This window comes from Amphibalanus amphitrite, unplaced genomic scaffold (assembly GCF_019059575.1).
Source record: "Amphibalanus amphitrite isolate SeventyFive unplaced genomic scaffold, NRLGWU_Aamphi_draft 001569F_arrow, whole genome shotgun sequence".
Lineage (NCBI taxonomy): Eukaryota > Metazoa > Arthropoda > Thecostraca > Balanomorpha > Balanidae > Amphibalanus > Amphibalanus amphitrite.
The window spans coordinates 39,016-62,576 of record NW_024883062.1 but is presented as its reverse complement, the minus strand read 5'-3'; the positions used below and the strand labels follow the sequence as shown (position 1 = coordinate 62,576).

Here is a 23,561-nt window from a genome sequence, read left to right as displayed (position 1 = left end):
GCACCACCTGGCAATGGCCAAAGCCGCGCGCCAGCGCCGAGTGCAAGGTCATTAGAGCTCAGTTTGTCGTAGGGAAAAGGCCTACCAATATCAGAAAACTTATTTTCTAGTATGGAGCGACGCAGCCTCCCCACAGACGATATGTCGGTGGTTTCATCGGTTTGAGAAAGAAAGCGCCGATCAGTCTTCTGGCGGCGTTCCAGGAGTGGGTCAAGACGAGGCTGGAATGGTGTGTGATGCTTGAAGGCGATTATTTGGAGTAGTGTATGCTGTCATTTATCGTGCCAATGTGTATTGTTTTGATGAAAATATAGAAATTGTCCATTGTGTAGCCATAACAATAAGCCAATAAGCTATGATGACCTCGCGCTGGCGCTTGGCGCGCGATTTTGGCCATTGCCAGACTCCTTTTTCATGGTGCGCCGCAGGTTCGGGTGGTCTCTTGGGAAAACGACGATAGCTTGGAGCAAGAAGTAGCTAAGGACATGTGGTCTTCACCATTGGATAGAAAAAACATCGGCGCATGAAATGACACCAAGAAAACATGTGCACGTGCAAAAACGTTAAATTGCTTAAGGCACTTCCATTACTTAATAGTCAACCCTAGTATAAGCCCACTGTACACGTAATGAGGAGCTGAGGGATAAGAGCCCGGGATGACCCGTTCATAAAACTGGAAAATCCCACTTTCCGACGGGCGCCGGATCCCCTGGCATGATACCTAATGTATGCAGTCCAGTGGCGCCTTTCTGATCAGTGCGAGTGAGAACAGCATCGGCCATGGCTGTTACGACAGCGCGGAATATACATCCACCTGCGGGCTAACCGGGTACGAGATACGTCTGCAGATAACTGCCAGGAAGACGCGTCAGGCTAGGGAATACCTACAGGGGACAGGTGCGATTCAAGATGAACGCCTGCGGCCCGGCAGACGTGAGACGAAACATGATCGCCCGCGAGCCGAGCGGGAGCGAAACGTGACTCCAAAGGAACGCTCCGATAGGAGTGGGTGGAAAGTCAGATGAAAGATAGATAGTCTCCATATTACTTACTCAAACCTGGAAAATGCAGAGACGACCAATTGCACAAAACTGCCGCATTGTGACATCCTCATATCGAATTTCTAACTAATGCTGTTTTAATTGTATCTGTTTTAGTGCTTGTTGGAGGATCATTATTAATGTAAAAATCAAGTATTTCTTTATTATTATGACCTTTCTTCCTGTCCAAAAATATCCTGACTCCTGAGCCAAAATAATATTGCTTTAGCGTTTTCAAATATATCAGCCACAGGCCTTCATCAGTGAAATATCCTTTTAGATTTTGGATTTGAAATATCCTTTTGGATATTTCACTGATGAAGGCCTGTGGCTGATATATTTGAAAACGCTTAACCCGCGCACGGGGGTCTGCGCCAACTTCGCACCGACGGGGGGGGCGGATGACCGCCCCCCCCCCCCCCCTGAGATCTCGAGAACGAAGCAAGATAGCGACAAGCGGTAAACGGCATCGGATACGCACGGTCAAGATCTACAATTTTTACTAAGGTCATTTTCAGGTCAGGTCAAATATGACGTCACAGGGGTCGAAAAAGTCAAAATGGCGGCGCTAGATATGGAGAGTTTTTCTCGAATAACTTTCGAATTAGTCAAGATAGGAACAAACTAAGGGCATCACCGTGATCCTCTCGTCAATCCGCATCGAATGATATATATGTTGACCTCGAAAGGTCAAGGTCAAAGGTTGACCTCAGGTCACGTGACCTCGAGGTCATCATGTATATCATTCGATGCGTCTTGACGAGCTGAACACAATGAGACCATCCACGCGTCTGTATCTTGTTCCTGTACCGAGTTATTGGCAAAAAAACCTTTGGTGACCTTTGATGACGTCACATGACCTCACAGCTGTCCAACAGCAAAACAGACCTCAAGGTAGTGAAGGTTGATCGTATATGAAGTCATGTATGGTATATGGGGCCATTCCGACCCGTTTTAGTGGTAAAAACAGGGAGTTGATTTTTCCCCCATTTGTATAAGGGGGAGGTCGCGAAATTGACCTGACCTTAGGTCACCGATATCAAAATTCCGAGATTGTAGCTACTAATGACCTAATAACATCCTGCGACTTTCAAAGGCCTCCGACATCTACTGTAGCTCTGGCACGGTGACAAAGTTGCAAAAAAGTGACTTGAGGTTGGGTCATTCAAAGTGACCTGGTGACCTGACCTTGAAAGGTAGGAGGTTCAAACTTGCACACCATGTGTAAAATTGATGAGGGAATAGTCATACCAAATTTCGCGTACGCGCCGCGGTTTTCCCGCTATTCGCGAAAAACCTCAGGGGGGGCGGATATCCGCCCCCCCCCCCCCGTCGGTGCGCGGGTTAAACAATATAATATTGGATCAGCATATTTTTGAAAAGGAGGAAAGGTCATGATAATAAAGAAATGTTGTTTTAAATGGAAGATTAAATAGCTTCGAAATTTTCGGATGAAAAAAAACGGACGATGAATAAAAAGTATACGAGACGCTGATGAACGTTTGGATGTCACCACAGTAATAGTTTTCGGTCAATAACGGATTAATAAGTCTCTACTTATTAATAAAAGTCGCTTCCGAATTTCACATTACATCTACCAATATCATAAATATTTCTTTTTTTGGCTGATGAAAGGAGACGGTGGGGAGCCCAGAGAGGAACATTTGACCGAGGCGATTAACAGACTAGTGACAACTGTGACTACACGAGTACCGCCGGGTACGGCAGAAACCTTAGGATCCACTGTATGAACAGACCGGTCACCAGCGCCTGTTTACCTGGCAACTCAAACTGTTATCCGCTGCAAATTCCCCGGAATTGATCCACGCTGACAAAGTGCATACTAGCCTTGATTTAAGACCATTTCACGGTGACTTGCACCGCATATCACAACAGCTGAAACGTTTGCATTAGTTGATGAATTCCAGAGACTGTGCAGTTTTGACACACGAATCACGCCAGAAGTAAAGCAGGTGCAGAATGAGAAAACCCTTTTGCAGTCTGATAAAATACCACAAATTCTCTCTGAGATGACTGGACGACGGAGGCAAAAAGTCAACTCCGGGATCCCGATGAGATTTGCTGCAGTAGCCAGTATTTGTCGGAGCCAGATCCGCCGCAGGAATCAATATGGTTTATACACATTATACACAATCCTTTATCCCTTAGCGTCTAGCGGTAGCACAACTAGAACACAGACATAGGTTGTTGCCTATTGAGTTGTCTCGAGAAACAGGTCACAGGGCGAATGTCATTGGCGTCAGGGGCCAGGGCCATGACATTTTTCAGAGGATGTGTTAAGTTGATAAGTCGAGAGTGCTGAAATTTACAGTCACTTTTTACGCAAGTTATTATATATATATAAAAAAAAAACAGAGGGGCCATCAGCCCTTCCCCTTCCCTATAAGTGCGAGGATAAATATTTTTTTTTTTTTGTCAGTTCCGTTTATTTAACAATGTCATGCTGATTGTCGTCGTGCTTCTCTGTAGACAAAGGAGCAGCATAAATGCAACTGCGTGAGCGAAGTAAGTTAAATAGATGTTAACATAAAAATCCGCCCCGGCTCAGATTACGAAAGTACATAATCCATTTCCAAACTCAGCTAAAAGCTAATATAGGTTTGATGACAGCATATAGAACGGTACTAAATAAATATTCTAGTTTTGATGCATAAAAAACGATAGACAAAAAGCGCATACAAACTGCAAACTAAGCATACATGAACACACCACATACACATCACAAAAAGCTGCCAGAACACGATCAGATTATGCGATGAGATTCGATGAAATTCACTCTAATTACGTCCCCATGTCACTATGTGATTCCTATAAAAGCACGCGCTCGGTCTCCGTGCACAGGCCGGCTGGTCTCAGAGTGACTGACTGGAGTGATACGTCCCTGGCCGCCCCGACACTCCAGGGCGCCCACACTGGGCAGCCAGCGGGGACAGAGAAGTGTGTGGGGACCGACTGGCGCACTGCTGAGAGCTACTGACTGCTCTAAACGTGACTATGTCCGCAACAGACGTAAACTCTTATCAATAACGGTAACACCGCGAACAGTATATCACGCAGGATAGCTGAACACTGACCCACAACCACCGCCTGTTACGGAACAGTTCTCCTAGAAGCTAGTTAGTCAAAGTAGCACAATCACTATGCTTTAGAAAATAAGCAGCAATTTCAACTTTACAGGTAACGTTCACCCATACTGTAAAAGTTAAAGTGCTCATCTCAACTTAAAATTAGTTTTGAGTTGAGATAGAATTGGGGCCCTGCCTTGCCTGGCTTGCAATTGCCGGTTTGGGCACTCACAGCATCGAGAAATGCCCTAAATCGAAAATATTTAATTTCAAAGTTGCAGCACTTTGGAGTGAGAGGGGCTAATGCATTTCAATGCCCCCTCTGAATTTGTTACGTCAGTGCCAAGCTAACGATTTTAAAATCATAAATCGTATGCGTACCTTTGGTAAAACGTGGTGGTATGTGCTGTTTTGCGCGCAACATCTGCCGCAATTTAAGGATGCCATTGCTTCCAATTGACGTCACAGGAACAGCGGAGGTCCCGAAAAGTAAACATATTAAAGTGTAATATATTGAAAACCAGTGAATATTTTTCGGTGAAATTTGGTAGATATTCGTTTTTGCTCCTTCTGAACCGAGCGACATCACTGTTATGCCAATTCACAAACTTTTTTAAGGTGGGAGGATTCGTTTTATTGTACCGAAATGTTCTCCCGAGTAACAGTAACAACACGATGCATGATTTATCTGAGAGTCCAAAATGTAGGTGTGTTTTAGTCCATGTTTCCGGTGCTCAATAACTAGCTTTACAAAACTATCAATGAATTTCATCAGCTGATCCTTGCCCTAGACTAAGGCGTCACATTACCGATCACTAAAAAATTTGCACACTACGCGGCGTCTAGCTTCAGGAAAAGCATCTATCAGCACTTATTACATTCATTATCACATGTGGTCACTGTAGAGCGCTCTTCTTGGATGGTGTGCTCACTGACGACACACTCCTCACAGACCAACAGACCCGCCTCACAACCACCCAGCGAGCGGGCGAAGAGAGCATTCATCCACAACCGGGTTCTGTACTCTAGCGACCCCTGGGCGGCACGTCACATCACAGCACTGCCTCTCCGGCGGACGGCAGCACCGTTCGGCCCCTCTGCCGGCGCTGGTGCCTGTTCCCCGCCCGTGGCGCCTCTGACCCGGCCCAGCCCGTACCGGGGCGACCCCTCACGGGGGCGGCGTCGGCGGCGGCCGGCCGGCGGCGCTGGCGGAGCAGCTCGGCCGCGCCGACGCCGCCGACGCCCCGGGACAAATGCGGGCAGTCATCTCTCGCAGCGCCTCCAGTTCGCGAGGTTTAACCAGCTCGAACTCGGTGACAAAGTAGTAGAAGTGCTTGTAACATGTGTTGACATGGGCCTCCTGGTGACACAACGTGACTTTAATCAGCCGAGATGCTTTCGGATCAGCCTTTTGCGTCTAAAAAAAACTTTAATAATGAACACTTCTCTGAACGTGCTTATGGTCTGGTATGACAGTTCAAAAGTCTAAATGAGATTACCAATAACAAAACAAGAGACGAGTTCTCTTCAATATGTCGAAAAATATCAGCATAAGCGAGCCGATCTGACCCGACCATGACAAGAAAGTCTACGTGCTTAAAAATCAGCCGGATCGAGCAGCCACATTCAAGTTTTAGATCCGGGATCCTATGATAAAACAACTATTCATGCTCCGCACCATCCAGAGTGCAGCCAAACTAAAGATTTAAAATCCAAATGACTCAGATAATGAACGTAATACCTATCTAAAACGCAAAATCATAATGAAATTAAAGCAACATTAAGGCACTTAATGGCTTGTTCAGTTTCTGCAATAATACGAGGAACTTCGCACAATGCCCAAATCCAAATATCAATAAGACTTCAAACAAGAAATCAAGCATGGAGGTCAATGATTGACTGAATCCCATGGCACTACTGGAATGACAGCCAACTTCTAAGCAAATTATCTTAACAAAACACGAAATTAGGATTTAGCACGTTGGTTCTCGGAGATTCAGAATATTCCGTCCTTTTCGTTTCTTGACTCAACTCCGGCTCCAGAAATCACAAGAACAGTTGTCAAGTTAGCCCATTGTCATGCGGCCTCGACCACCACTGAGTTGGTAAAGCTTTGTCTTGCACGACAGCGCCGGGCTCATGCCATTCTACAATTCTACTTTCAGCACAAGACGGGTACTCACCGCTCCTATGGCGACCAACGAGTCGAAGTGATGAATGTAGACGTGTACGAATACGCGGAACAGCCGCGTCAGCATCTTCTTACACTGGCTGATAAACGTTTTCGGAAACGGTTTATCTGAAAAGGTGACGGAAAATGATTTAGTGTTACTCAACATGAAGAGCCCTGTCTTGCATCCACACTCCGCTCGAAAGCTGCGGAACTGTTGGTACCGGTGAGGCACAGCAATAAGAAAATCGGCAGCCAGAGTAATAGAAGGTACATATGCACACCTAGTGCATGATAAACTGGGTATCGACTACATACTATAGCTACGCAGAGTGCAATACCCATACCAAAGAAGTGGCTATACACTACAGACCGAGTAAAACTCACCGACAGTGGCCGGGAAGAGCGACTCGTCGTTGATCTGCGTTTCGACCCACTCCATCAGCAGTGTGATGTACTGGGGTGCCGGCAGCGCGGTGGGCCGCTTGTAGCGGACGCCGTCGGCCCAGCGATACTCGAACTTCGGTCCGCCGGACATCACCGGACACGACTCCTCCGTGCAGTTGTCACACACCGTACCGTAGATCAGGTTGATCCGGTTGAAGAAGTCCACCACTGGAGAAAACAGGTAATCAAAGATTGATATCTTACCCAAAACAAAAGATATCATTACCATCATCATCGGTTTTTCCCTTATGAAGGAAATATTTCTCATATCAAAACAGTACTCATAGGTAATGACCCAAAAGTCACCTGAGAAAAATTAAGTTTAAGTAAAAATTTAGCACCCCTCTGAAGCAAGAAAGCATCTTTACAAGTATCGGTACAAGTGATAAACGAACATACGTTGAACTTACTCTGAAGTCACTCTCGAGTATCATGTACCTTCCACACGATTTATGGATACCAACTAGAAACGACACACATCCAATCTGCCGAGTCCGGCGGCCTGGCCCCGTACCGTGCACGGCGATCCAGTCGTTGAGCTGCTCGCCGGGAGGCAGCCGGACCGCCAGCCGCAGGTCCAGCCCGCAGTTCAGCGACGCCTGGGCGTGCTTGTACAGTGAATACTTTATCGTGCCCGGCTGGAAGTTCTTCTTCGGCCGAAAAGTCTGCAGATCATGACAAATGTTTGAAAAAAGGAGCGCTCCACTGAGCTACTTGTCATTGTGACAAGTAACCCAGTGACAAGTGAACAGTTAGCACCTTACAGGTAGCGTCAATGTCAGACACGGCTTTCAGACTCGTAGTAGTTTCATCAATACTTCTATACAGAATGCATGGAGAAGTAGTACCTATATTGAAGTCACATATCATATTGAGACTCTTTTCTGGCACTAACTTACCTTCCCCTTGTGGAATAAGTCAGCGAGGCCTCCCAAGGAAGCCATGTCGAAGCTGGGAATGGCTATCGCTGTGAGGTGTTCACCTGCTTATTAAGTGGCTTTACATCAGTGCTAGTTTGTCTCATATACCGCTGGGAAAAGAAAAGCAAAAACATGGTCAACAATAATGTGGCTTAGCTTAGCTACGCTACAGTAAATAAAATTACCAAATGGAAACACCAATGTAGCATTACCTCTTCCGTCACCAATTTTTAAATAAGGAGATAATGCAAGAACCCAGTGAAATATGTACCTACCTACCTACCAAGAATGACAGCAAACAAGAATTTAACACATCATTGGCCAATTTCATCCCCCCCCCCTCTCCAGCTACAGTATAGATAGAGTCAAACAGCAGACACACAGTCAGTCACTGTGAAATGTGAATGCTGCCACTGGCACAGTGACACAGTGCACATGTCAGCTCAACCACAACATGCCCTCAGACACCATAAATGTGCTGAGGACTAAACAAACCTCAGACACTCACAAAATAAATTCATGAAAAGAAAGAGTACATCCTTTTAAGGTTGATAAGTTACACCTCACCTTGATGCTTACAACACTTTTCACACAAATCCAAAAGTTACACCCAACCAGACCCTGAGTGTGTTGAGGTTGGAACTTTGATTACCATAGGCTAGATTAGGTTAGTTTTTGATATTCATGGTTATTGAATGCCTTTTTTGGGGGGGGGTGATTGCATTAATGATTTTCAAGGTCATTTTAACCAAAACCATGCAGAGAAACTGGTGATCTTCCTAACACACTCATGAACAATTCATCCACTGAACAGGTAAGAAATCCATGGTTTCCTCTTGAATGGTTGGGCAGTCTCTAGCAAACTTAGTTTCAATAGTGCAAAGTTTTATAGCTAAGAAAATTTACCAAAATGACCATTGAAAAACAATTCTTCCAAATCCAGCATAAATATTGAAAAAAAAAAAACGCCACCCATGTTTGTGTTATGCTGGCAATTGTCTTCAGGCTCAGGTTCAGGTTCAGGTTCATGTTCAGGTTATGAGCTAGGAGTAGAAAATATATATTTGGTGCTCATGTCGTGGAAGGCACTGATCAGAGGATGAGCTTTCAAATACACAATTTTTTAGCACTCAAGGCAGTCTTGGCAGTGTTTCACAACCACGCTACCAGCCACTGCCAGCGCATTTCACGAGCTGACGACATATCTCCTTGCGGTAGTGTGGTCTGTGGAGCATAGCTCGGTTATGATGGCCTCTCCGACCGAGCTATGCATTTGTTTCTATGGAAATCCAAATCGGCACATCTGCTGGCACTTGGCAGCATCGGTGAAACACAACCCTTGAATAGTATTTTTATGCTTTTTTGGCAAAGTAAATTAATGTAGGTACCAGACATGGGCATGGATCCCAGACGACCAAAGACGAAAATCGAGATGACCACTAGATTAGTGGTCTTTAAGCGTGTAGTTATTGTGGAAAACATGGCTAACAGATGCCTCTCAACAAACCAGCTATTTTGCAATCCCTCAGAGCTTAGAGTTTTGAGAAAATCCCTCAAGATCCATCTCGGATCCATGATCGCGAGCCATGGATCCGAGATGGATCTTGAGGGATTTTCTCTGAACTGTTAGCTCTGAAGGAATGTAAAATAGTTGGTTCACTGAGAGGCTTCTATTAGCCATGTTTTCCACCATAATTTCATGCTTGAAGACCGTCAATCTAACGGCCATCTCGATTTTCGTGATTGGTTGTCTGGGATCCGTGCCCATGTCTGGTAGGTACCTACCTAACCTAGGTACTTGCCTTGTAAGATTTTAAACTCCACTTATCAGAGTTATGTGCAAGACAATCCTTATCGTCTGGCTGGGCAGCTGGCTGAGACCAAACCAAAATCCAAAGGAATATCTCGACCTATCAAAATCTTCACCTGGACCACCCTAAGCAACACACACCGGCATCATGCATGGCGTTGACCATAAAGAAATAACTCCACGATACATTACTATTTTCGGCCGCCAAGCTCTTTCTCTGCCCCTCTCTAATGCACAGTTGCGCAATTTACTGTTCAGTGCTTATGTCAGCTGTTTATTTAAGGCAATCTCCTGTTTCACAAACTGACGTCATTCAACTCTTTTGTTCAAAAATGGCATCAAATAGTCTCAAAAATGGGAGCTATTGGTACATTACCATAAAGTATCTGACCATCATCTATTTTACCAAGGTAATAGCCAAATCTCATCTAAAATTAAAAAAAAATTGTATGTTGCCATGGAAACAAAGTGACTTACGAAGTTACGATTATTTGTTGTGAACACAATTGCTCTGAGCCTGTTTTTTGGCGTTCTTTAGACTAACGTAACGCAAGCAATTATTCAGGGTATATTCAATTATTTGATGGCCTGCCTATTTGGAATGCCCGTTATGCCTGAGAATCAAGGCAGTATATACCGCCTGAATTATTTATTGACAGTTTTTATATCAAAATACCTTGAATTATTTATAGAAAAATCTTAAATGCAGTTGAGATAGAATTATTTGGTAAGGTACCGGTAAGAGGTATTTGTAATTGGATCCTTATTATTACCTTAAAATCTTTGAGTGGCAAATTTGGCCTTCACCAGAGGTCATTGAAGGCCAAATTTAGCCGATTATCAGGTCGAATGTCGACAATTTTCAACAAACGGCGCATAGCTCGGAAACCAATAGAGCAATTTTCAACAACGCCCCGGAAAAGTGCATTTGATAGACCCATTAACGCTCTTTCTGGGTATTACACTTAGATTTGACCTAAGGTCAACGGTTTTGCTTGCAAGGGGCAAAACTGCCAAAATAGACGATTTTTGCGGAAACAATTTTTCTGCAACAACTTTTGACCCAAGTCTTGCACAAGTTTGCCCTTAGCTGCTTTTAGCTGCTTTGCTTAGCTGCTTTTAATTCTTAGGTGAAATTGCAACATCAATTATGTTAGGTCATAGACGACTATAGCAGGGTCATAATTAGCTTTCTCACGTCTTTCCCCAATCCCCATCGCTGGCGTCCTCCACTGTGTTCCGACGTTATATCGGTTATGCGTAGCATTAGGTCACCGAGATTAACGCCGTAAAACTCAGTCGAAAGAAAATAATTAAACGCATTCATTCTTCTCGATGCAATGTTGGCCTGTGTTGTAAAACGATACCGTAAACCGGGATGAGTTGATATGGGGTGGTGAGTTGATATAAATTGCTCGAAAAAATGTTAAAATGTGTGCTGCTCATCCATTTGTAAACCAATTTTCAGTTTTATTTTTCTGTGAAGTGAAGCAACCAATAAGTGATGCATATAGCTGAGAAAGGCATGCATGTGGTGCAGTGCCTTCTTAACACATTACTTTTTTCAAAGTCCTTTTTTTCTTCTGATTTTGAAACTAAGGAAAAGTCCCCACCCTACAGCAAAGACGGTGGATATTCATGGAACAACATGCACTGGGAAAGAAACTATAGTTCGTTTTTTCAAAAGGACGCTGGCTCCAAGTTCCTTTTCGAACCTCTCACGTGAGTTTTGGCAGCTTCAGCATGGATGAGATAATAATGGATTGGTGTCTTCGCTGTTTTTGGCGACATTGAGCTCAGGCCTGCCATCTAGCGGGAGAATTGTCGTAAGTTAGGAGCAAGCCGAGTGAACGCCGCTGATTAGCATTGTGACACACGGGAGTGTGGTGTAGTAGCAGGCTTGTTGTGCAATTTTTCAAAAGGTTATGCCTTTATTTGTCAGTAAAAGCGAAGAAATTAATAGATTTATGTGCAGGGTCAGTAATAAGATAAGCAGTTCCATGTTATTTCCTCATTAAATCGTGAAACAGGGAGCTATTGGAGACTTCGCCAGCACGTGTCGTTTTCGCTATTTTTCACATGAGTCTTTACTTGGCCTAAATCAAACAAATTGTCCGATCAAAGAACAAAACGAACGTAAGTACTATCTATAAGTCTAATGAAAAAGTTAAACGGAATTGCTAACGTCATTGCCGCTCAATATGCCATTCAAGACGCTCTATGAAAAGGACCCAACCAGTGCTGCGTAGTCGATGAAATTTCAGTGACTTTGGCTCAAACTCCGATTCCGGTATCCAAATATCGACTCCGACTCCTTCGGGCAGAACTGTCGATTCGCACAGACTCCGACTCTGCAGCCCTGGTAAGTCTGTGGAGTCGATGACTTTTCGGTGACGTTCGACTCATACTCCGACTACAGCTTTTAAAAGTCAACCGATTCCGAGTCGGAACAGAACCGCTGGCTCTGACTACAACTCCGCAGTCCTGGCCCAAGATAGCCGCCTAAAACAACTTTGATGTGTGATCTTCTTCGTACATTGTTAATGTTATTTTAAACAAGGAGTGGAAAAGGGAGACGAACCCTTCACAAACAAGGATCTCCTGTTGCGGATCAATCAGCTGCTGGAACAGAAAGGCATAAACACCACGCATCTCATTTCATCGTTTTCCTAACGACTCCAATGTAAGCACTGATCAATGCAGTGCGAGCATCGATGTGACATTTGTGTACCAAGTTTGAGTGTTATCCGCCCAGCCCTTCTTGAGATATGGAAGCGGCAGCCCGCACGTGCGCACGTGCAGTAGCACCCCCATAGTGACACATGGAAATGCATTGGCCACTGGCCCTGGGTGTCTAACTATTGACGAAATTTTACTGTAATGGGCCCAGCCATTGCGGAGTTATACTTCATGTGGAACAATTTCGACACCCCTAAGTTGGCACGTGGCACGTGCCGTAACATTAACTAAGATGAAGAAAATCGGGCGAAATTCGGAGAAGAAGGAATAAGCCTACCAAATATGTATGACATATTGTCAAACTGCTGTACCATTGTGAGTAAATGGCCATATAAAAGCTCGTACAAGCCAATGGGACTGGGCGTTTCAATGCACACCGTCTTACGCATTTTATTTTCGTTATTACCTAAAGGCTGCTTGACGTTTTTGGCTTTCAAGCATTTAAGACATTTTTTGTCGTCTCAGGTCCAGTTAGATTACCTCCAACTCGTGGGAATATGCACTTCGAGCCAACCAACACACCACACCCACGTGTGTCATAATGCTGAGAGATAGCGTTCACTCGGCTTGCTCCTAACTTACGATAATTCTCTCGCTAGATGGCAGGCCTGATCCCAATGTCGCGGATCCCAATGTTAATTTCCACGAGACACCAATCCAGTGTTATATCATCCATGGCTTCAGCAAAGCTTCAGCGTCTGGCCAAGAATTTCTTACCGAAAAAAATATTCGATTTCAAATTGTGCACGGTAAGTACCCGGCAATTGTGTCTTGAAAAATTAGCATACTATGATGACGTCACTGGTGGCAGCAGGCACCCAATGTCCGTACGATGGGACAAAGTTTCGACGGTTTTGGGGGAAACTTCGTTTTTCACTGTTGCCGAGGTTATAATCGAGTAAGCGGTTTCGTCCATGATAGTTATACCATGGATGAAGGAGAACCTGGATTGGAAACTAACAGCTGATTGCGTTCCCTTCGGTAAGTGCCCGAGGGCACACGCGGCGGCAGCGGGAGCCGCGTCTGCCGCGCATTCACTGGCGCCGCGTAAGCGTTCACCGGCGCCGCGTAAGAGAAAAACACTAGAAATGGCCCTCTTTTTCAAGGTCGCCTGTATTCGGCCCTCGTGTACGACTTTTGTGCGGAACGGACAATAATAGTTTTGGTCTCATTCGATAGCCTGATCAATTTTGTCTGTCGTAAATAGCTTCTAAACCTAAAAATAAATCCGCATTGCGGTCTAATACCCGTTTCTATACATGCCGCCCCACGTCCCCCATAGGCCGTAATGCTTAACGGCGGGAGTTTCCAGTCCCGATACTTACCGAACGCTAGGTGGCAGGTCGATCGCCCGGAACGCTGCCCGTAATGTTGAAGGAATAGGAGTTTCCTATCCAGGTTCTTTCATCCATGGTTATACGTTACATTGCAATACAAGTTTGACAGCATGACGTCACCACTGTTCCCATATCTGGTTCCAAAATGCACGTATGAAAATTTTTGGGAATATTTCACATGTTAAAATAAGGCGACGTTCGAGTTTCTCAGGTTCAGTTCAGTTTTTGCTCGTTTTGGTCGCTAAAACGCGTGCTTTTTCGAAAAACGTGCTTGGAGCCAGAGTCCTTTTGAAAAAAAAAACGAACTATACCATCAATTTACTGTTGATCCCAGGTAGTTTTGGGTTTCACCTATAAGAACGCTTTTTTATAATTTTGAGAAAAGTGACAGGTGGTGAGTTGATATGCCATCAAGTGGTGAGTTGATATGCATGATAAAAGCTGATACCAGGCTGTTATGCATGCAAATTAGCATGAAATATGGGTCTGCAGGTAAGACAAAGTCAATTAGACCAACTCTTCTCCTTTTCTTTCCCCACATCATTCCATCAACCCCCAAAAGCTTTAGTTTTTTTTCTGAATGCTTGAGACGAGGCCTGTTAGTATCACTGATGTTAGTTGTCGGACTTTCGTCCCCGTCTTGAGTTGAGATGTTAGTTTCACAACGTTTCAGCCAGTAACTTCTCCGGCCATAGTCAAATCTGCCTCGATAGTGGAGTGGTTACAACCGTGAACCATAACCGGGGAAACTCGAGTTCGATTCCCGCTGACTACAGGAGCTTTCGAACTGTTTGACGCGTACGGCGCAACGCCACCAACATCCAGGTCCTTCTGAGGGTCAAAGAACACCTGACGAGTGTCGACGGCCGGAGAGTAACTGACCGAAGCGTTGTGAAACTAACATCTCAACTCAAGACGGGAACGAAGGTCCGGCAACTAACATCAGTAACCCCAAAGTTTTTTTTTCTGTGGACATACCTAACATGCAAAAGACACAGCACAACTCCCTGCCAAGTCTCAAGATGGCTCCCTAAAATCTACAAAGGAACACTATCAGTCGGTGACACACCAGGGAAATAAGCTAAAATAAGAGCGCTCTATTTATTGCTCCCGCTACTTCACCGTCTCCCATAGGGTCCTGTGTTGAGCTGGTGTCGAGGCTCTAAAAATGACGCCGATTTTTGCACCCTTCTCACGAAAACCGCTCGGACCGCCTGGAAACTAATTGTTCCGCTCTAAAAATTTCATGATCGACGGGAAAATGAATGAGGAAAAGATTGGTCTTGAAATAATTCTGAACTCCCTGTAGAACATATCGAAATATGGCTGCAAACTAGGAGCATGTCAAAATCGACAAAACAATACAAATAAACTTACCGGGATTTTTTTATTTTCCATGCATCTGTGTATGAAATCAGTCGGTTTTTCGGAAAGATCATCTTCTGTTTAATAAATAATTCCACAATTGCAATCGAGAAAAAAAAAGATTTCCGCTGTGACAGCAGTTTTGGCATTGTGCCAGTAGTGTGGCGTGCACGGTACTGAGTGGTCGTCGGAACGGAGTTGTGAGTATTTTCGGTGTTTTAAATGGTTGATGGCCATTTGAACCAGCTTTATATTATTTCCTACAAATTTTTGCATCAAATTATTGCTTTGAAAGACCATTGAAACCCCTTATCTCTTCATGAAACACTATCATATTCATCGTCGACGAAATTGGCGCGGGACTCCATGTGCATTCCGATCGAAATAAATCGTAAATTAAATAATATTCGATGATAAGTATCATATTCTAGTGACACATTTTCATAAAATAAGGCATAAACTTTGCAAGGAAGTCAACTTTGGATAATTGGATTCTTATTTTGCTCACATATCCTTGTAGTAGTCAAATGGCTCAATTGTAAGATAAATGTAAGTATATGTTTTGGCTTGATGTTTGCTGTGAAACCACCCAGCCACTTGCTGGTTGAATGGTTTTCTGATAATTACCTGATAATCATTTCTCCTTTTCCTTAAAAGAAACTAAAATTCCTTTCAAAGTAATCCATTTTTAGGAAAGGCGGCTTGCTCATTGACATTTCATGTTCTTGTTTTGTTATTGCTGGCAGTATTTTGATACAATAATGCAATATGAATTTTTTGCAATAATAAAACCTAAGACAAACTTAGTTAATGCGTCAATCAAACACCCAACAGAAAGATTGTGAGTCCTTGTGACGTGAAGTAGAATATTCTATGAATGTGTTATATAGAATATGCCAAATATTAAATTAATTATTATTTGATACTGATAGCTGAGCATGTGAATTATGCCACAATATAATTTCATTTTCTGGTTTTGAAATAGCCGGCAGTATTTTACTTCAACAAATGTAATATACGTGGAATACATGTTATGTTATGTTAAAAGTTTAATAACAGCCAACAGAAGGGGCTGTTTCAGCAGATAATGTTTGTACCTTATGCATTACCTTTCTTTTCTGCAGGACATGCTTCCGCTGGGTGGTCGACATTTGCCTCCTGAAGAAGTTGAGCAACATGAAGACCACCAGATGAGGTGTCTGCAGTTCATGTGGAACTCTGCAGACTACAAGTTATGCCAACCACAACCAAAGTGCTGTGATCATGGAGGCATGAACCTCATGACAACACTTCAGATTTGCAGTTGAACCAAAGTGTGATTCAAACCACCTGTGGCATCTCACTCAATGTGTGAACAGTGTGATTATTGTGCAGTGTTCAGCTGCAACTAAGACATTTATTAGTGACTTGTTTTGCAATTAGCCACCAAAAGCATTTTTTGGGCTTGCTTCTGTAATTTGTTGTGCACTGCGCAATAGTGGTAGTGTTTTGTCACTTGTCAAGTTGTCAGTTGTGCATGTTGCATGTTTCTCTTCCCTCGGCCCTCATTATCAGTTAAGTGGTGAATTGGCATCAGTCTCCCCAGATCTCCATTGACTGTCTGTCAACCACCTAACTTGAGATGGTATTTGCTAATAGTGTCAGAAAAGAAGTGATTGTAGACATTTTTAGGAATATGAGCTCCGTTTCATGCGTGTTCCAGTGGTCATTTTGTCACATGTCCCATAGTGTAATAAATGGAAACTGTTGTTCCCTTTTGAAGGTACTCGCGGATGCAGAAAGCGTTGGGCCTAATTATTAAACGCACCCTCCTATCAGCGACGCACGAAATCGACAAATATCATCCTTTTTAGAACAGGAGGAAACGAAAACTTGTGAACATAGCTGTACCTACAACAGTGCATAAGGAATTGAAATTCTGGGAATTTTTGAAATTCGGAGAAACTCAAGTTGTCGACAGGTATGCCCCTTGCACGTCAAAGACCGCCTAAAAAACAAACGTCTACAAATGATGGCAGTATTCGTATGTTCGTTGTAATTGCAGCAGCCTAGCAACATGCATTGCGGTCCGATGGCGAATTACACTCGTGCCCAAAAACTATGCCGGTAACTGCCAATGCACTTAGGTCATAGGTGAGGAGAGGAAGGGTTATGTCATATGTCAACATCATAGAAATGGCTTCATCTGAGCTGTGCCTATTTTACATAATTCAACCAATCTATGCATTTCGTTTCTTGCAATCTACTCATGCTTTCACTCCAGCTTCAGAGTAATCATCCCATATTGTACGTCTTAAGATATTGATTTCTATGGCGGTTTGCAATTGCTAGCCACGTCTCACCTCAGTTTGGTGGCCCCGCATCGGCCCTTGATCGGCCCGCGTATTTACAAATTGCAACCGAGCTCCGCCGTGGGGTAAGGTGGGCAGGGGTTTTCGCACTACGGCTGCGGTTGAGCTACCGTCTGTGGTAGAAACTTCTGGATGATGGCGCGTTTCATACGAAATCTGGCGCAATGTTTATTTGCTTCTGAACTTGTATTGTTATTGCTGTGAACTCTTGAAGTGTGGGAGTGTTTCAATAACAATTTGTGGATTATTTGGGTTTCTTGATATAAAAATCGAATAATATTATGAAGCATTGTGTGGAAACTGCAAATACTGATATAATCAATAGCTTAGTTTGGGAATTGATACACATTTTGTAGAGCTTTGTCTGGCAAATGGTGTAACAAACTTCAAGCCTATTATGATCTGAAGCTGTTGTAACAAATCAAAATTGCTTTGATGTTCCATGGTACCTTGTTGGAAAGACTGGAGCATGGTTCAAGATGATGTGTAAAAATTCAAGATTTGTGCAAAAGCTTATTGACTGAAGAGCGAAAACACTTCTATATGATGGCTCAATCACAATCAAACGTGGAAATGGACGACAAAAGTAGAGTTTCAACATTCCAGCATGTGAGAATAACTTCAGAACTTCATAGTTTTTGTAACATTGCATTCTTCTTTTGTACAGTTCTAGGTTTTGTAAGGGTATTTCAATTTCAATGTGTCAGTTGAGATATTGGTGGATTGCGGATAAAATTTAGAATCATTGCATGGTAGATAGGTACTTGTTCGGAAAAAAGGTATGTGATGAATGCCATTGCCACAAGAAAGTTTTTTTATGATTAAATATATGTTCATTGTACCTACAAAAATGCAAGCTTACTAGCACCTAGTAATTGAATCAAATTGAAAGTATTTGCTATGATTGTAAATATGTACCTGCAAAGTATGTCAATAAATTTGTGTGATGTTGACCAGAGAGCTGTATCATCTGGGCATTTATGTTGCTTCTTACATCAGGTGTTAAGCATAGTAATTATGGATGAACTTTGTGCCAATATCTTCAATTCACAGTGTATGATCCTGCTATAGCTATAGGCATTTGACTCCAGCAAGACCAAGGGCATGAACTTCACAGTTGCACAACCTTTTTCATGTACCACCAGTCACTTGTTTTCCTTAAGGTGCACATGGCAGTGTACACAATAATGCGCATAGGGCCTACACAAAAACAACATGATTAGTGTGGACTATGATGCACAGCATTGTACCCTGATTATTTGAATATTCTGATCACTCAACAGTCAGGAGACCATTTTTGAATGTCACATTTATTACACTTTTTTTTGTCAAACAAGAGCATGATGACACACATTTTGACAAGCAATCATGGTAAAATTCCAATAAGTTGGACAGCTCCCTGGGCGTCATTTTCCAGGAAGGTACCTCTGCAGGTGTTGTGGTAGGTTAGGTTGAATTGGGTTAAGTTAGGTGAAGTAAGGCGGTTAGGATCAGGTCAGACCGTAAGACCTGGTCAGGTTGATTTTGGTAATAAGTTCATTTTGTTTTGTTTTTTATCTGTCTTGTTTTGTGTTTTTGTCCCTTATGTTTTGCCCCATAGGCAAGGGTGGAGCTTTTCCAGGGAAGGTGGTGCTGGTGGGGCAAAAAGCTGTCAAACCTGCAATGCTCGGTTGTTAAGTTAGATTATGTGCAACACTGAATCAATTCTTTTAATTACAGAACTAACATTTTGAATTACACAGACATTTCAAAGCTCCTCAATGCGAACAACATAGTGGTTTGCTAAGCAACGAAGCTCTACAAATAAGCAAAAGTTGGAGGGGCAGAACGCTATTTTTTCTCTGACAGCTTCGTAACATGTCACGAAGGCACTAAAACTACTTCAGTACAGGGTGTAACGATTCCGGACATCTATTTTTTCGCCATATCTGTTTGCACAGTTTTCTAATCCTTTCTGATGTTAGAAGTGGGAATATTGGATGAATACGTGCCTCTTCTATCGGTTGGTCGCGACCACAAAAGCCGCCCTTTGTCAAGTGGTGAGGAGAGTCATCAAGATAGCGGCAAGGAAACGGCACCAACCAATCCGCAAATTGACTCGAATTCTTACCAAGTCAGATAATAAGAGATCCCATATCATGGTTTACCGCTACCCGCCCTTTAACTTGGTTCTAGTGCCCTTCAAACTGAAAAAGACAACGAAACTGACGGGAAAACAACCAGTTCACCACCTTTCGCCTCACGCCAGATCGCGTCCACTGGTTGAAGAATGATAAGGGTGAGGTGGTCTGGTTGGATGGGTAGCCGTTCGAGCTGTATTTTCCTTTGAACCGTCAAATCGGCCATGTATGGGCGGCCAGCCGCTCGAACTTGCTGGCCTTCGCCGCCGTCAAACATCCGGACAATATCCAGAACTGGAGCATGTTCAGCTGCTTAGCGATCCTCCAATAGGACATAGTGTCACATAATACCACCATCAACGTAAGTATTACCGGAGAAACATACTGGCCAATGAATAGTCGGAGGCGCTCAACCAGACGGTATAGGAGGGCTCGGTTTCTGAACGCGCACTGATGCCTGATTCAAGCCACGCTGTCTTCATGCGGGGCGGTGCGCTACTTAAAAGTCCCTAAAAGAACGGGAAGTGATGCCGATAGAACCTTCAATCATTCTGGGCTAACGCTTATGACTTGGAAAAAGTCGCGATCCCAATTCAATCGAAAACCTGTGGGCTCTTGTTCAGCAGGTGACTGAAGAGACGCCCGCCACAAGCACCACCCAACCGCAGGCACAGGTTTAGACGGCGTTGGTCCGCATCAAAGCCAGTGTGCTGGAGAATCCATTGGCTGAAATGCTCCAAAACATTCGCCACTGTGTGTTTATGAAAGGTGGCTACATGCTCAGTCAAAATAAAAAGTACCACAATGTTTTGCTTTTTAATTACAGCGGGAAGAAAGATGTCCGGATAATTTCGTTACACCCCCTGTAATGTTCAAATGGTTGCTAAATTCGAAATCAGCTCCAAAAACTAGCCTAGAAACATGCTAAACTCGAAAAAGTGAGCCGAGGTCATTAAAGGTCATTGAGCTGACCTGACCTTCATGTGACACCCATCCTAATGCATGGGACCAGCATCATATAACATGTTTCAACGCTTGAAACCACGTAGACTGCAAACGCGCGGCTAATGCGAGCCGACATACGCCGAATCGCGATTCGGGCCAAACATGGTCTCGAGAAATAGGTCACAGGTCAAAGGTCATTTGGGTCAGGGTCATGAAATTTTCAGGGTAGGAGTAAAATTGATAAAATCAGGGGTATTGAAAGTTTCGTCGCGATCGGACGGTTTTTACGCGAGTTACTCACGAAAAACCGATGGGGTCCGCTCAACGCCTACCCCTATACGGGCAAGGGAAAAGCGCAACCAAAAAGGCTAAAATATGCACATGCGATAACCTATACTGCGAAAAAAGGTGCATCATTTTTAACGTCGCCGACAAATTGTAATTACCTCAAGCTCAGGCAGATGTATGGTAGAAAATACCCCAACTGAAATATACTACGGCGGAAATAAAATACCCTACGGCGGAGCTCGGTTGCAGTTTGTAAATACGCGATCGGCCCACTCGGCCGCTCTAAAATTGACTTACGGAGGAGCAAGGCCCTATATACCAGGATGGTGGCTTTTATTTTAGCTTCTCCGCTGACTGCGGGGGGACATGCCTAAGAGCTGGACTTTTTGCACGCGTTCCCCGCCAGGGGGCGCCACTGAGGAAGCACCCTCTGACGTCACGATAAAACTGCGCGCACTGTGCGCACGGTTCTGTAAGCAAGTAATATAGTGGTGGTTTCATGGTGGAAATTGGAATAAGTATTTTGACGTTGTAAAATTTCAAGCCGTTTTTGTGAAATTAATTAGTAAATGCATTTAAAAAGTATTTATTTTAAGTGTGAAAGGAGAATAATTAGAAGAACATGCATATTTTTGTTCCAATAGCTTATAATGTGAGACATGATCGGTACTAACGGGTACTTCTAAGAAGTAGTGAAGAAGTACCAAACAGCCTGCTCGGCTACGATCGTCAGCTGTCCTTTGGAGCTGGACTTCAACGCTGTAAAAAAAATATGTGCTGAATTAATTTTTAGTTTCACCAAAATATAAGCAATTTATCATTTCTTTTTCACTTTTGTAATTATTGTTGAGTGAAGAGACATGTTGCTAGTTCTGACTATATAAATTATTAATTTAAAAAAACGAAATGCGACGGTAAGTATCTGCTACTAAATTATCACTAAAACCAAATACATGGAGAATCTTGCTACCATTGCTTATAAAACGTGCTTATCAATACACAAATGTTTCATTTCAGACAAGAAGGATTTATTTGCCTGAAGTCTTGCGTCATGTGCTACTGCTTTGATTCCAAAGACGCTCTCCGGGTCGGGGTACTTTAGTTCTTCATCGATCGATAAGAGATTTTGATTCAATTGATATCCAAATTGATAAGCTCGGCACCATGGAGTAAGGGCGTCCCCACAGGCGTATTTACAAATTGCAACCGAGCTCCGCCGTAGGGTATTTTATTTCCGCCATAGTGTATTTCACTTGGGGGATTTTCTACCATACATTTGCCTGAGCTCAGGGTAATTACAATTTGTCGGCGACGTTAAAAAATGATGCACCTTTTTTCGCAGTATAGGATATCGCATGTGCATATTTCTGCCTTTTTGGGTGCGCTTTATCGGTTCTTCGTGAGTAACTCGCGTAAAAACCGTCCGATCGCGACGAAACTTTCAATGCCCCCGATTTTATCAATTTTACACCTACCCTGACCCAAATGACCTTTGACCTGTGACCTATTTCTCGAGACCATGTTTGGCCCGAATCGCGATTCGGCGTATGTCGGCTCGCATTAGCCGCGCGGTTGCAGTCTTCACGTGGTTTCAAGCGTTGAAACATGTGATATGATGCAGCGATGCTGGTCCCATGCATTAGGGTGGGTGTCAAGGTCACCTGAAGGTCAGGTCAGCTCAATGACCTTTGATGACCTCGGTTCCTTTTTCGAGTTTTACATGTTTCTAGGCTAGTTTTTGGAGCTGATTTCGAATTTAGCAACCATTTGAACATCACAGGGGGTGTAACGAAATTATCCGAACACCTTTCTTCCCGCTGTAATTAAAAAGCAAAAAAATCTGGTACTTTTTCTTTTAACTGAGCTTGTAGCCACCTTTCATAAAAACACAGTGATGAATGTTCTGGAGCATTTCAGCCAATGGATTCTCCAGCACACTGGCTTTGATGCGGACCAACGCCGTCTAAACCTGTGCCTGCGGTTGAGCAGTGCTTATGGCGGGTGGCTCTTCATACACCTTCTGCTGAACAAGAGCCCACGCCCCACAGGTTTTCGATTGAATAGGGATCGCGACTTTTTCCAAGTCATAAGCGTTAGCCCAGAATGATTGAAGGTTCTATCGGCATCACTTCCCGTTCGTTTAGGGACTTTTAAGTAGCGCGCCGCCCCGCATGAAGACAGTGTGGCTTGAATCAGGCATCAGTGCGCGTTCAGAAACCGTGCCCCCTATGCCGTCTGGTTGAGCGCCTCCAATCATGCTCCTACACCTTCCCTGGAAAAGCTCCACCCTTGCCTATGCATAGGCAAGGGTGGAGGGGGGGCGTTAGACGCCATAGGGGGCCATAGGGGGCCATATGAGGGGGGGCCATAGCTATGTTTTGCCCCATAGCTATGGGGCAAAACATAACCCGCGAGTTGCTGGGGGGCGTTAAACGCCCCCACTTTTTTCGCCGGGCCATAGCATAAAAACGGCGCGCCGCAGGCGCGCCAAATTTTGGGTACCTGTAGGGAATTGATTGAAGTGTATTGTGACAAAGTTTCAAAAAAATCGGTCGGAATTTTTTTGAGATATCGAGGTTTTAGTGACGTCATGATTTCTGAGTTTTCGACCAAAAACGGCATATGTTCAAAAAATCATATAAAATCACAGAATAGACATACAGACATGCCGTAAACGCCATTAGACTACCAATACCATGAACAATCAAATGGCTATCTTCGATTATTGATTATCGTTCCGCATTTTCCAAAATTTTGAACTGAATCTTGGCAATTTCTCGTGACTACTTCACGCCCATGATACATGCATTTCTTCAATTGGACTTTTTGAGCCAAACACGTACACATATGATAAAATGAATGTCACCATCGTGTTCTACGCCCCAAATTACCCACATAACATGTGTCACAGGCTGCGAATATCAGTTTTGATTTTCGGGGATA

General features: G+C 43.7%; 1 protein-coding gene across 3 annotated transcripts; it reads right to left on the bottom strand.

The window, feature by feature from the left end:
- Positions 1-3,462: 3,462 nt before the first annotated feature.
- LOC122373902 (MOB kinase activator 3A-like) lies at positions 3,463-9,706 on the bottom strand. Of its 3 annotated transcripts, none has more exons than XM_043352351.1 (6): positions 9,449-9,706; positions 7,643-7,773; positions 7,258-7,408; positions 6,684-6,911; positions 6,310-6,425; positions 3,463-5,486 (listed from the first exon to the last, which is right to left on the bottom strand). In XM_043352351.1, the coding sequence occupies exons 2-6, from the start codon at positions 7,685-7,687 to the stop codon at positions 5,295-5,297; spliced, it is 732 nt and encodes a 243-aa protein (XP_043208286.1). In that variant the 5' UTR covers positions 7,688-7,773; positions 9,449-9,706; the 3' UTR covers positions 3,463-5,294. The 3 variants fall into 3 exon arrangements, with proteins under 3 accessions (XP_043208286.1, XP_043208285.1, XP_043208287.1); XM_043352350.1 differs by having other exon boundaries at positions 9,466-9,706; XM_043352352.1 differs by having other exon boundaries at positions 9,590-9,649.
- Between the last annotated feature and the right edge of the window lie 13,855 nt (positions 9,707-23,561).